General features: G+C 51.9%; 1 protein-coding gene across 4 annotated transcripts in view; it reads left to right on the top strand.

The window, feature by feature from the left end:
- ARHGAP26 (Rho GTPase activating protein 26) overlaps window positions 1-12,164 on the top strand; it is a 158,869-nt gene that overhangs the window by 74,848 nt on the left and 71,857 nt on the right. For all 4 annotated transcript variants that reach the window (XM_076350460.1, XM_076350459.1, XM_076350461.1 and 1 more), the window contains exons 13-16: window positions 959-1,024; window positions 1,598-1,672; window positions 10,711-10,798; window positions 11,930-11,988. In XM_076350460.1, coding sequence (XP_076206575.1) covers window positions 959-1,024; window positions 1,598-1,672; window positions 10,711-10,798; window positions 11,930-11,988 — 288 coding nt within the window. The remainder of the gene's footprint in view (window positions 1-958; window positions 1,025-1,597; window positions 1,673-10,710; window positions 10,799-11,929; window positions 11,989-12,164) is intronic.

Raw genomic sequence — 12,164 nt, 5'->3', positions numbered from 1 at the left:
CAGGAGATGCTTTGGACAGAGGTTTGACCCAAAATTCGTTCCCGTCTCCCAGTCCCTATTGCTCTTCCACCACCACATGCCGGCAGCTCTCTCCTCCTTCTGTTATGTTTTTCCCTCCACGCTTTCTTTGGATTTCTTTACTCCATTTTCCTTCACAGAAAGCTATTACTGTTCACAGTTACCTCCTGCTTCTCTCTTCCACTTGTTTCTTTCCCAGTTCTCCTTTACCGTCACTTTTTAATGCTTTAACCTGTCATATGGTTTGTCCTTGAAAAAACCTGCATCTGCACAAAACCGCCTCAAAAGCCCCAAGAAGAAATCCAAGGCACCAAAGGCCCCTGCCCCACTGCCCCAGGCAAAGCCTGGGAGGTCAGTCCCGTACCCCAGATACGCAGGTGGTCCCCAGTATGGGGTGACGGAGACGGCCTTGAGATGAAGGTATCTCTCCAGCACATAGATGGCTTGTGGAGAGCTGAAAGGATTTATAGGAATTACCTGGGACTCATCAAGCGAGCTGCCTCGTGTGCCGTTTTCAAGGATTTGTTGTGTCATATATGATTCCCTTTTTTACCAAGGGAAAAAGAAAAAGGTCTCTTCAGGTTATCTCACCTTCATCCTAAATTAATATTTTGACCAACTGCAGATGTAAATCTCTGACAGAGCCCGCGGCTCTGCTGCTTGGCAGGCGTGGGAGGTGCTGGTTCAGAGGGATGCGGAGGCTGAAATGACAGATTAGTGTTCTGCGCTCGCCTGGGTTACACCTGGCACAAGCTACTGTACTTACGCCTTTCCTCCGTGAACACCTAATTTATCTCCTTCTCCTTCCTCCCCCCCTTGTTTGAGCAGTGGTACAGTATTGCTGTGAATGTCAGCGACGACTGCGGGATGAGCATTGTGATCAGCGTGAAGCCATCCCTCTGCTAGGTGTTTATCACTTCTCTCTTCTCTTCCCTTTCAGCTGCCCAGTTGGATAACATCGGCTTCAGCATTATCAAGAAATGCATACACGCTGTCGAAACAAGAGGTAGAGCAGTTCACCAGATGGTCTTGTTTTGGGGGGCAGCCTTGCAGCTGTTTGCAGCATAGCAATTGCTTACCTGCTCTTTTCATCAACAAAAATGATGCATTAACCCTCGGAGACCCACATCAGATAAACCCTGTAATATGCTCAGGCTGAGACATGCGTTTGCCCTGTGGCTGGGGTTAGCAGGGGTTCAGCAAACGTCAGGGGCAGAGCTAGGAAATAATGCACTGGATGTGCAAAATGGGGGAAGGGACCGAAGCTGGGGACTTCATTTGAGCATCCCTTCGTGCGGTATCACTGCAAAGCATTTCCTCTCGTGTGGGACAACAAGTAGATCTGCATTTCAATCCTTCCCCTAAATCTCTTGCAAAGACTATTTATATACAGATGGGCTATCTTGTTAGCATCTGGATGACATCAAAACCAAATTTTACCCTCTTCTATAATTTTGTATGTAGTTGGTGGGAGGGTTTAATTATTTTTGCTATTAGAGAAGCCAAAGAAATGAAAGAAATGAAAGAAATGTTAGTAGCTCTCTTGATGTTCTCCTAATAAGCTCTTTATTTTTCCTAGGGATCAATGAGCAAGGGCTCTACCGAATCGTTGGAGTAAACTCTAGAGTTCAAAAGCTGTTGAGTATATTAATGGGTAAGTCATATTTTGTTAAAGGCAAGTAGATTGTGCTGCTTTGAAGTCTTGCCAGCCGAGAACGGAGGCTCTTGTCGGGGTACCTAATCGTGGTGAATGTGCTCTTAGGGCCACATGCTGTTAGAGGCCGGGAGGTCCCGGGGCACCACTAGCAGGTTGCTAAGGTAGGACTCATGTAGGACATTGCTTTAAAAGGTCTTCTGGTGCAGTCACTGGTGTCCTGCTCACATGCGCTACGAATTTTGGCAGCCTTCCAAATGCAAACTAAAATCTTCAAAGAAATAGCTGAAAGCTTTGGTTTTTAATCTCATACCTGCCACGTTCCCAGAATACTTTTTAATTATTTTCTCTTGTGTGTTGCATGCTGCCTGTGGCTCTTCTTACTTTCCCCTTGGACTTTCTTGTGCCTGTTTTAACACGGTCTTGCCCAGACCTTTCAAGCATGCGTTTCCCTCGTGCCTGAGGCATAGGGTCCTGCGGTTCTGGGTGCTCGGGAGGAGAGAAGGTGTCGGGTCATGCCACGGCAGAGCTTGGTGTTGACATTGTGGGGCTCCTTTGAGCACTGGCCCCGGTGTGCAGCCACCCTGCAGCTGCCCAGCAGCCCTCAGAAACCTCTCCCCACCTCTGAGATGATATGGTGGCAAGAGAGAGGCTGTGGTGTTTGCTACAAGTGCCTTTGTGCTCTGAACTGGCATACCCATGGGCCTGATCTGAGCACCGAAACGTGCAGGAGCAAACAGGTCTTGTGATTGTCAGGGAGCTGGTAGTTGTTCCTGGTGCAGGTCTGGGACCACTATGGCTGACTTTTCCTGGAGCGGTTCCTTGTTGGTGGTGTTGGGTTTCCATCACCCCATAGCCGTGCAAAGCCCTATGTTGGGTCACGCTTGTTGGGCTGCATTGGAGAATCTGTGGCCTGACTCCCAGCCCAGCTTCTGTGTTAACTATAGCCCAGGGGTTATACTTGACCCAAAAAGAAGTGCGAGCCATTCCCCTCTGTGGTCTTTTCGCTACCTTCCCAGGCCTTGGCCCCTCCAGCAGAACCACCCCTGCTCCCTGTGCCCTCGTCTGTGGTCCAGGCTGGTGCTGAGGTTGGCTATGGCTGTGTGTGACCAAACCATTTCATCCCCTGAACTAGCAGGCGGCATTTCCGTCCCACAGCTGCAGCTCTGCGGTAGTCTGTCCGTCCGGACATGCATGAGACACACATTTGAAGAACCGTTTTGAGAAAACACACTTGGGTTGGAGCAGCAGCAGCTGCCCTCTGCCAGTCCCATCTAATGCTTCTCAGGCTTGGCAAAACCATGTATGAAATAGGTGTAATAATGAGGAAACAAATGCTTAATAATTTGTTAGCGCCCTTATGAATGTGTTTGCTACTACTTGGGGGAAATGAGTGACATTTGTGGTCTTCTTCCTCTTTCCATTTGCTTATTGTCATTCCTTTGCAACGTGACTTCCTTCACAAAATGCCAGTGCTCCTTTCTCTGTGTATTTCTCCTTGCAAAAAGTTTTAATCCGTTGTGTTTCATTTCCAACATCTTTCCTTCTCCTCTTCCAATTCCCCCTTCTTTTCCCACCATTAAGATGTTCACTGAGCAAAGCCCGTGGTGGCTGTTACAGTTGTCAGCGTTAACCTATGCAAAATTGATAATCTGGGCATAATTAGGAAACAGAAGGGTAAGACTCTAAATCAGAGGCTGACACAAGGGGACCTCTCTGCACCAGTTTTGCTCTGGCATTTGGAAAGCTCGCTGCAGTCACAAGGGCTGGTGACTGGCTCTTTCTCTTTTATTAGTAGAAGTTTGGCATAGGTTCTGGGGCATGTGAATATGTCCTGCTAGCCACCCAAGTACAGCAGATAAGCCAGAGCTGTCTCATGGCACACACATTTGGCACTATTGCGTTAGAGCATTGGTTAAAGAGCATTGCTGCCCACCGATAAAAATAGACTGGGGATTGGGTGCCCCATGGTGCAGCAGGTCTGACATGCCAGGTCCTCTGCTTATGCTTTTCATGCCAGTGCGCATCATCTCGTGAGCTAGCAGGGCAATGGATCCTGTTTTCTTCTCGCAAGGGTGGTCTCGGGCTGTGTCAGTTCTGGGTCGAGGCGGCGGGGCTGTGACAGATGGCAAAACTTGCTTGGTTTAAGAGCTCTCTGGAGCTGGGAGGGATTCAAAGTTTTGGACACCATCCAGCATCCATTATCTCCTCAGCGACTGAAGCCACTCAGCTGTCGACCTCATGTCTCATAATGCGGTGATATATCGTTGGTGGTTTTTCTTTGTCCCGGCACGTCTCCATTAGTTGTCGGTGCTGGAAGCCCCATTAGAGTTGAGTGCGTGCTGGGGGCTGCTGCTCGGCCGGCCTGGTGGGTGCTGGAAGCGTCACCCCCTTTGGGGATCTCCTGTGCCGTCAATCGCTGGGACGCTTTGCAAACCCCTGACTCGGTATCTTTCTCTGAGTCGCAGGCGATTAAATCATCTCCGACAATCCCAGCGTTCAGGCTGTCTGTGAAGTCGGTGTCAAATGGAAACGTGTCTGTTGTCAAATCCCCTTCTGTTCTGGGCTGTCCCTCGAGGCTCTGACCTCCTGCCGGTAGCAGCACCGCTCTGCTCGAACACTCGTGTTTGGATCCAACCCTCGTGAACTGCAGAGCCAAATTGTGCTTACAACTTCAGGTTTCCCTTATATTTAGAAATGAATGTGGTCAGCGTTACTGATTCACATACAGTTTAAATGGCAAAAAGATCAAGTTTCCCTGAGCAGTGGCTGGTGTCAGTGACGCTGCCGGGAAGGCCTTTGGCATGAGGTGTCTCTGCAGGAGATCGGCTCTGTGCTTGGCTGACTGCGGAGCAGAGCCTTCCCGTGGGCAGCAGCCGGGTCAGGGACAGCGCAGGTCTCGGGCTTAGGCAGAACAGCTTGTCTTTGTCTAAACCGGGGCGAAGCGGGGAGGGGTCCCTCCCCCCGGGGCTCATGGGAGGCAGGTCATCCATGGCAGAGCACGCTGCCTTTCCCTAGCCTTCACCATCACCATGCGCCATCAAAATGAGGGCAAAACCCAACAAATAAACAAACTTTTCATGAAAGGGTTTATTGTGGAGCTGTGTGTGCACAGGACAGTGGTGGTACTGGCAGATCCGCTGCTGAAACCCGGCACTGAGATGAGTGGAGCGTTACAGCATCTGATCTGCTCTTCTCGCTCCTTCCCAACGTGAGCCATAAGGGCTGGTGAGTGGGGCTCCCTATGGCTCCTCACTGCTGGGATAAAACGTGCCCTGTGGCTGTTTTGGAAATCTCTTGAGCCACCCAAGCGCGGGTGAGAATTACGGCTGGGCGATGAGGTTGTGCCCCAGGCAGTTCCCCTGGCTGTGGAGAAATTGGTGAGGAATTGAAACCAGCTGTCTTACGGCAGCAGCTTTCTCCATCCCCAGGAAGTAGATGGAGAAGTTCCTTAGAAAGGGCTTCGGGCAGTGGCCGTGCAGGATGGGCTGTGCGGCAGCCGGGGCCGGTGGGGGCGGCTGCCTCGGGGGGTGTCCCCGGCATTGCAGGCGAGTGTCTTGCTGCGGTTCCATCACGGCTGTGGGTTTGGAGTTGTCTGATCAGCCTGGGCTTCCCTCCCACCCGCCACGCTGCCGAGCCGTGGCCAACCCCGTTCCCTGCCCCGTGACACCCATCCCATCACCCGGGATCAGCAGGGATGAATGCACGGAGATGAACGGGGCCCCTGTCCCCTCCGCTGCTGCTGCTGTTTGTCTCCAGAAAGAAAACAAACCAGCAAAACTAATTTTTTGGGAATGAATTCCGCCCACCCCTGAATTTCTATGTAGATCCTGCCATAAAAAAGCACGTTCTAATTTATTCTTGATTTAGATCTGGAGTGCTGCAGCTCCCTTTTCTTTCCTCAAATAACCCCCGTATGAGGCTGTAAGTGATAACCCCCTTTGGTCTCGCAGCCCGGGGAGAGCAGGGAAACGCTGTCCTGTGTGGCATTTGACCACGCAGAACGAGCGCACAGGAGCGGGGGTGATGCTGCCCTGGCTGGCAGTGTCATGGGGTGAGCAAAGTGCTTTCCTCAGTCTCTGCTGGAATAAAAAGCTTGGGGAAGGTAATTTTTCACTCCCTTTCCCCTTACCCTTTCACTTCAGCCTTTTCCGTATCTGCTAAGAGACGTCAGATTAGTAATTTACAGCAATAAGCAACTTCAGGGTTAATACTGAATGTGGCCTGTGGGTGCTTTTACGGGCCCTATTTCGCATTTACACCAGTTCATGTGGAAATGTGTCCTTGTGCGGAGACAGAAGTTTGCTGTGGTGCTGGCTGCAGCCATCTCTAGCTGGGGAGACACATGCTACAGCTGTAAACCACAAAGCTAACTTTGCAGACTTATAAATTTGAAGGTCAAGGGCAACTGATTATCTGCTCCAAGCCTTTTCATGAGACCGACCATAGAATTTCATCTAGTACTAGTTTCATGAATCATGCCTATAAACTCCTGGATGAGCTTTTTAAAAGACATCCAGTCTTGAGTTGTTTGTTCAACTTCAGTGAAGGCCTTGCTATTAAAAAGGTTTTTTTTAAAAAAGGGGGTGTGTGTTTGGTGTTTTGGTTTTTTTTTTTACTATGCCAGGCTTATCTTTATTAAAATTGCCTCCTTGAAAAGGTAGTGCAATAGGAAGTTGCCTTGGCATTGACGAGGAAGGATGGTGTTCATTTGTGTGATTGCTGTGAGGGACACGTGATCTTTGTGTGAATATACATTTTTTAAATGTTTACTTTTTCAAGTGCTCCTCTTGATGTTTTTTTTTAATTAAAATAAACCCTTTGCCCTAAGGGAAGGCCTAACTCTTATTCAGTGCATTCTTTTAATTAGTTTTAAAATTACACTATGCTTACCTATTGCTTTAAAATTCAAAAGCGCATTATACATGTCTGTGAAAAGACAAATACCCACTGAGCTGAATCCGTGGGACCAGATGGCGTCGGCAGCTGTATCTGGCGTCAGGCTTGGCCTTGGTCGCAGTGAGTGCCTCTCTGCGCCTGCTCCAGCTCTCCAGGGACGCTTGGCACTTCCATATCACTGAAAGGACCCACAGCCGTGTCTCCCGAGGTCCCCACAGAGGTTTCCCAGGGATTTCGGTGGGAGCAGGATTCCTGTTGTGTTTCCAGGTCCTGCTCACCCGGGGCTCGGTGCAGTCAAAGCTTTCAGCTCTGGAGTGCCTGAGAGATGCCAGGACCGAGTTAGCAAAGAGCGTTCATGAAGCAGCATCCAAGCAGGAGAGAAACAACCTGCTTACGCCTGCAGACAGGGCACGTTTGTGCCCTGCTCTTCCCTCCTCCCCAGCCGCCACCAGCACAGCGCTTCTCGCTTCTGGCATGGAGCAGTCACCATCTTTAGTCTTGGTCCTCAGCGCTGTGCGTGAAGTATCCATGGCCGGGCCACTTAATGCCGATCTGATGCTGGCTTTCGAGTTGACTGGCTGTAATTGCCAGCAAAGATTAAAAAAAAAAGATGCCGTCCGTGTTGGTGTCTGCTAGGGGTGGGTGTGCAGACGGCAGCGGTCACTGAGGAGCCACCCCGGTGTGACCAGTTTGGCTCCAGCCTCCGTGGCGGTGGGGTCCCTGTGTGGGTGGAGGTGCCAAAGAAGGGAGCGGTCGCTGCTTCCTGAGGGCTCTTTTATTGTCAGAGCATTAAGGTGTTTTCACAGAAATCAGTAAAAATAGTGCCTTATTGATCTCACTACGGAACTTTGTGCAAACAAGTCTGGCTTCCTGACCTGGGTTGGTGGTTTGCAGAAAGCAGGGAGAAGCAGAAAGCTGCAGATTCCTGCGAGCACGGTTTGCAGGCGGCTGATTCAGAGCCGCCTTGGGAAGGAACGTGCTGCTAGTCCACAGCCTCCTATTTACATCGTCCAGAACAGCTGCGTGTTTTTTTGATTTCTTTAAAGGAATTTTTAAAAGGGAAGATAGGAGGGGAAAAAATGCAGAAAGGAAGGGAAGGCCCCGGAGGAGATGGAGAAAAGTTTGCTGGAGTATTTGACAATAAAAATAGAGCTTCGGAGAGTCCCTGGCCCCAGACGCTCGCACTGTGCAGAGCTGAAACCAGAGGGCGGGAGGGCAGCTCCGTGGTTCCCGTGGGACCTGTGAGCCGGTGCCATGAATCCCTGGGCAGAGGTGGGGTGTGGGGTAAGGGCAGGCGGTGCCGGGGTGCCGAACCCCCTTGGCACGAGCACCGAGAGCGTGGCGGGGTGCAGGGCTGGCACACGTGCAGTTACGAGTGGTGGGACTGGATTTCCTTTGGGCACATTGGCATTGTGGCTATGCGGATGCCCGGTTCCCACGGAGCGGTGCTGGGGGCTGGAAGTGCAGTGCGATGCAGAGGTGCTGAGCTGGTCCTGGGCCCCTCACACCGAACCATGGGCAGGCGAGCTGCTTTCCAGGTAGGCTGCTGATGCCGATTACTGGGAAGGGCTGGCTGAGCCTGTGCGTGGCATTGCACTGGTGGTACCTCACTGCCCTCAGACCCGCCACATGCCCTGGGGTGCCGGTTTGGCCAATGCTGGGATGGACGTGCTCTAGGGCTGCCCCAGGAGCCATGCCGCTCCTCTCTGCCTGGCTCTGGGAGAGTGTCCTGTGGTTTCAGGATGCTCCCGCCTGTCTCCTCCAGGGTCTCGTTGCAAAGTTTGCATCAGGCCATTACAAAGTGTGGCCCGGGGTCACCGTTTGCACCTTTCCTGCAAGTCAGTAACGCTCCGGGCACTGGCCCAGAACCGCCTCGTGCTGCAGAAAGCAGCCGTCAGCTGGGAAGCGCAAACCTGCACTTCTCTGCGGAGCCTGGTGCAGCCCATCCTGCAGCCCTCCCGCACGGGCTGCTGTGGGGGCTGGCCTCTGCCCTGGCCCCGCGGGGCTCAGCTGGGAGCTCGGCTGACGGGAACCGCGTTCAGAGAGCTTCCCAGGTGCGCAGTGCTCTGCAGGGCTGGAGAGGATCTCTTCCTCCTGCTGGTGAGGGTACATGGTTCAGAAAACAGCTCCAAGGCTGCGGTGTGGGAGCGATCCCAGCAGCACTGTCAGAGAGTAACTGGGGGGTTTGGCCGCACTGGAAAGCTCAGTGAGGGGACGGATGGAGCGAGCGTCTGCTTGGCATTAGTGGGAAGAGGGTCTCGGTGCCTGGGGCTGTCCCTAGGGACCTGCCAGGACCCGGTGAGCGTAGCCAGCATCAGCATCATGTAATACAGCTCGTACCTCTCTTGAGTATCCTTTGCCGTCACTTGTCAAAGCCGAAGCTATCAGGAGAAACCAGTTATCGCCAGAAAGCCTTTTGAAGATCCATTCGTGTTTTCATTTAAGGCAGCTGTGGTGGGTCAGGAGTGTAAATCATGCAGGGGCAGGGTGAGCAGGGGAGCGGCTTGGACCTCGCCTCTGCTCGACAGTGGGAACAAGGACCGGAGAAGTGTCCTTGGAGGACGGCAGTGCAGGAGGTATGCGCACGTCAGCTGTAGCTTGGAGACCTTCCTCACGAGTGCTACGAGAGCCGCACTCATGGCTGTGCTGGCAGCCGGCTCTCCACAGTGTTACGTGCGGTGCTTGGTGACAGGGTGGGCATGAGCCGTGGCGAGGGGCTGCAGTGGGTGGATGTGGATGGCAGCTCGATCTCTGCCATCACTCACCGACATTGTGCGCTGAGGGCCTGGCACCGTCTCGTTTGTCGTGAGGTCTGGGCTGGGTTCTCCCCGTGCCGGGAGGTTTGCCGTCATACCCGATGCTCCTCCAGGCTTCGCTGCTCGCGGCAGCTCAGGGCTGCTGCAGAGCCCTGCGTCTGCTGCAGGGCTGGAGGAGGCTGAATCAGGCGTTTAAAAATTAAAGATGGCAAGAAACAGCCTGTGGTGGGGAGGATGGAGGAACAGAATAGGATGACGTCAAGAGGCCAGAGGTGACAAAAGAAACGGCAGCGTGGTTCTGTCACACCGGTGACCCCCCCAGCCAGAGCTGCCTCTGTGCTCTGTGCCCTGCACCACTTCAAAACACCCTGGATGCTTCTCCTCTCCCTCGCCTCTAGCGCAGCTCAAACCAACCAGTGTCGCTGCTCCTCCTCGCGTACCTGGCAGCAGCGAGAGGCTCCCGGGTCGTGGCGGTCCCCAGGGGGCCTGCGGGTATTCCTGCTCTGCGGGGCGATGGGAGCTTCCCAGTCCAAGGCCACCTCGCAGCCAGCGTTGGGCTGGCGAGGGCAGCACTTGGTGGCACATTCCTGCAGCGGTGAGCTGAGCGAGGGTCCCCAGGGCGGGCAGCCCAGCAGATAACATGTGAACGCCGGCTGTGCCGGAGCCCAGCCGCAGAGCACCGCGTGCAGCAGCCCTGCTTCCTCCCTGCTGTCCAAATGAAATGCAGCTGTGGAGCTGAGGGAGTGCGGATCTGCCTTCCCCCACCCTCCGCAGCAGGTCGGGCCGGCTCCAGGGACTCTTCCCCGCCTTGGGTGGGAGGACAAGCTGCCTCCTGTCCCCCCGCACACCCGGGCAGGGCTCCTGCCTCTGCCACCCCATCTGTCCTGCTGCCTGCCCGACACCCACCGACCGCCACAGGGGCTGTGCCACCTTTGCTGCTGTTGCTCACGTTTGTTTAGGCTGTGGCAGTGCCTTGCAGCCTACTGGGGGCTGGGATTTTCTGCTGAGTCCTGGGGGGGGTCTCTGTTTGTCTGGGTCCATGTCGTGTTTGTGCTCTGCTCTGTCACCACTGTCGCTGAACACCACAGTCTCCTGCACTCTATGTAACGTCACGCTTTGAGTCAAACTGACGATCTCATTGCTCACGATAAATGTTTTTCTTTTCTTTTTCTCGTCCCATGCAAGTGAGTGTGGGCCATCTCGTGTAACGAACTCTGCTTCCCTGCAGAAGTGTCTGTTGGGGATTGGCTTGTGGTCACCGGGCTGGGGAATAACTAATAAATGGGACATGATGATCTTCCCACACAGCTGAGCTGGTGAGCTGGTGTGAGCTCGTATTATCTTCACTTGGTTCACTTTTTTCTTTTTTTTCTTTTTCCTTAGATCCCAAAACAGCCACTGAAACAGAAACAGAGATCTGTGCAGAGTGGGAGATAAAGACCATTACTAGTGCACTGAAAACCTACCTGAGGTAAGGCAGAAAAGCCTCATCTGTCATGCAGCTTCGGGATGGATTCGGTGATGGTCTGGGGCGTTGCTGCCTGTTATTGCAGATCCTTAACGATAGCATTTAATAGAAACAAAGAAGAAACTGCTCTTCGAGATTTTATTCTGGCTTTTCCCTTGACCTTCCAGCATGTTTGAGTAGGACTTGGGGAATCTGATCAGCTCTCTGAAAGATGCATGTATCATACAAACGTGATTTTAAAAGCTCCTTTTGGGGTACCCTGCCTTGATTTAAGCTTTTCCCTAAGATTTTCACGATGGGCTTCCACCTAATGAGCGTGTGGCAGAAGGGGAGCACAGTGCTTCTCTAAGGGCTGTGGCTGTAGTGCTTTTTCAGAACCGGGTGCTGAGCTTTATTGTTGTAACAATTTCTGTATGCAAGTTGATGCCATTATCGTTGTGGGTTATCTTCCCAAAGGGTTAGTTTGTTGGCAGCAGTCAGCCTCTCATTATCCACAACATGTGTCTACCTGTCGCGACTGCAGCTTCTTGCTTGCTGTTGCTGTTCTGTGCATTGGGTTTTATTTGAGAGAGAGAGTGCAAGAGAGAGGCTAAATCCAATTAGGGTGATGAGTATAATTAGCTTGGTGGATCTCAGCCTAGAAAATCACTAAACACTACATAATTTTGCATGATGGCAACCTTTGCTCCAGAGTTTGAACTGTTTGCAAAGCAATGAAGAACGTCGGCAGCTCCAAGATGTCCCATTGAAGGGATGTGGAAATGGGAGGGGAGAATGGGGAATTTAATGGGAATGGTGACTGTTAAAGTTTTATGACTAGGCTTGTTTCTTTTTTTAATTTATTTTCAAACTTACTTGGAAATCATGGGTTCACTAATGTACCGAAACTCTGTGTTACTGAAGGAATGCTAAAATGAAAAATTAATTTAGTGTGGCACAGAAAAGGGAGGAAGAATAAATCGAAGGTACTTCAATAGATCTTATTCCTTCTGACGGGGGGAATTAATTAGAGTTGCTATTGCTTAATTCTGCACTTTTAAGAATGGAGCTGAACTTATGGTAAGGGCAAAGCTTTATTTCTGTGGGTTGTGTTACTCAGATGTGTTTTGTGCGTGTTACCTTTTTATCTTCCAGAATGCTTCCGGGGCCGCTCATGATGTACCAGTTTCAAAGGAGCTTCATCAAAGCAGCGAGTGAGTTTGTTGATGTTTATGGCACTGGTCTGAAACGTAATTTGCAAGCAGCTGAGCATAACCTCTGCCCTGCTGCTTCCCCACTGACCTCCTTGTTCTTAAGTCCCAGAAAGTAGAATAAGAATGGAGAGACAAAGGGCATGTTGTTGTTTGGGAGTTACCGATGAAAAGGAAAC

The sequence above is a fragment of the Aptenodytes patagonicus genome, chromosome 12 (assembly GCF_965638725.1).
Source record: "Aptenodytes patagonicus chromosome 12, bAptPat1.pri.cur, whole genome shotgun sequence".
Classification (NCBI taxonomy): Eukaryota; Metazoa; Chordata; class Aves; order Sphenisciformes; family Spheniscidae; genus Aptenodytes; species Aptenodytes patagonicus.
Note: the sequence above shows the minus strand (reverse complement) of the source record. Positions and strands in the feature narration are given on the sequence as shown.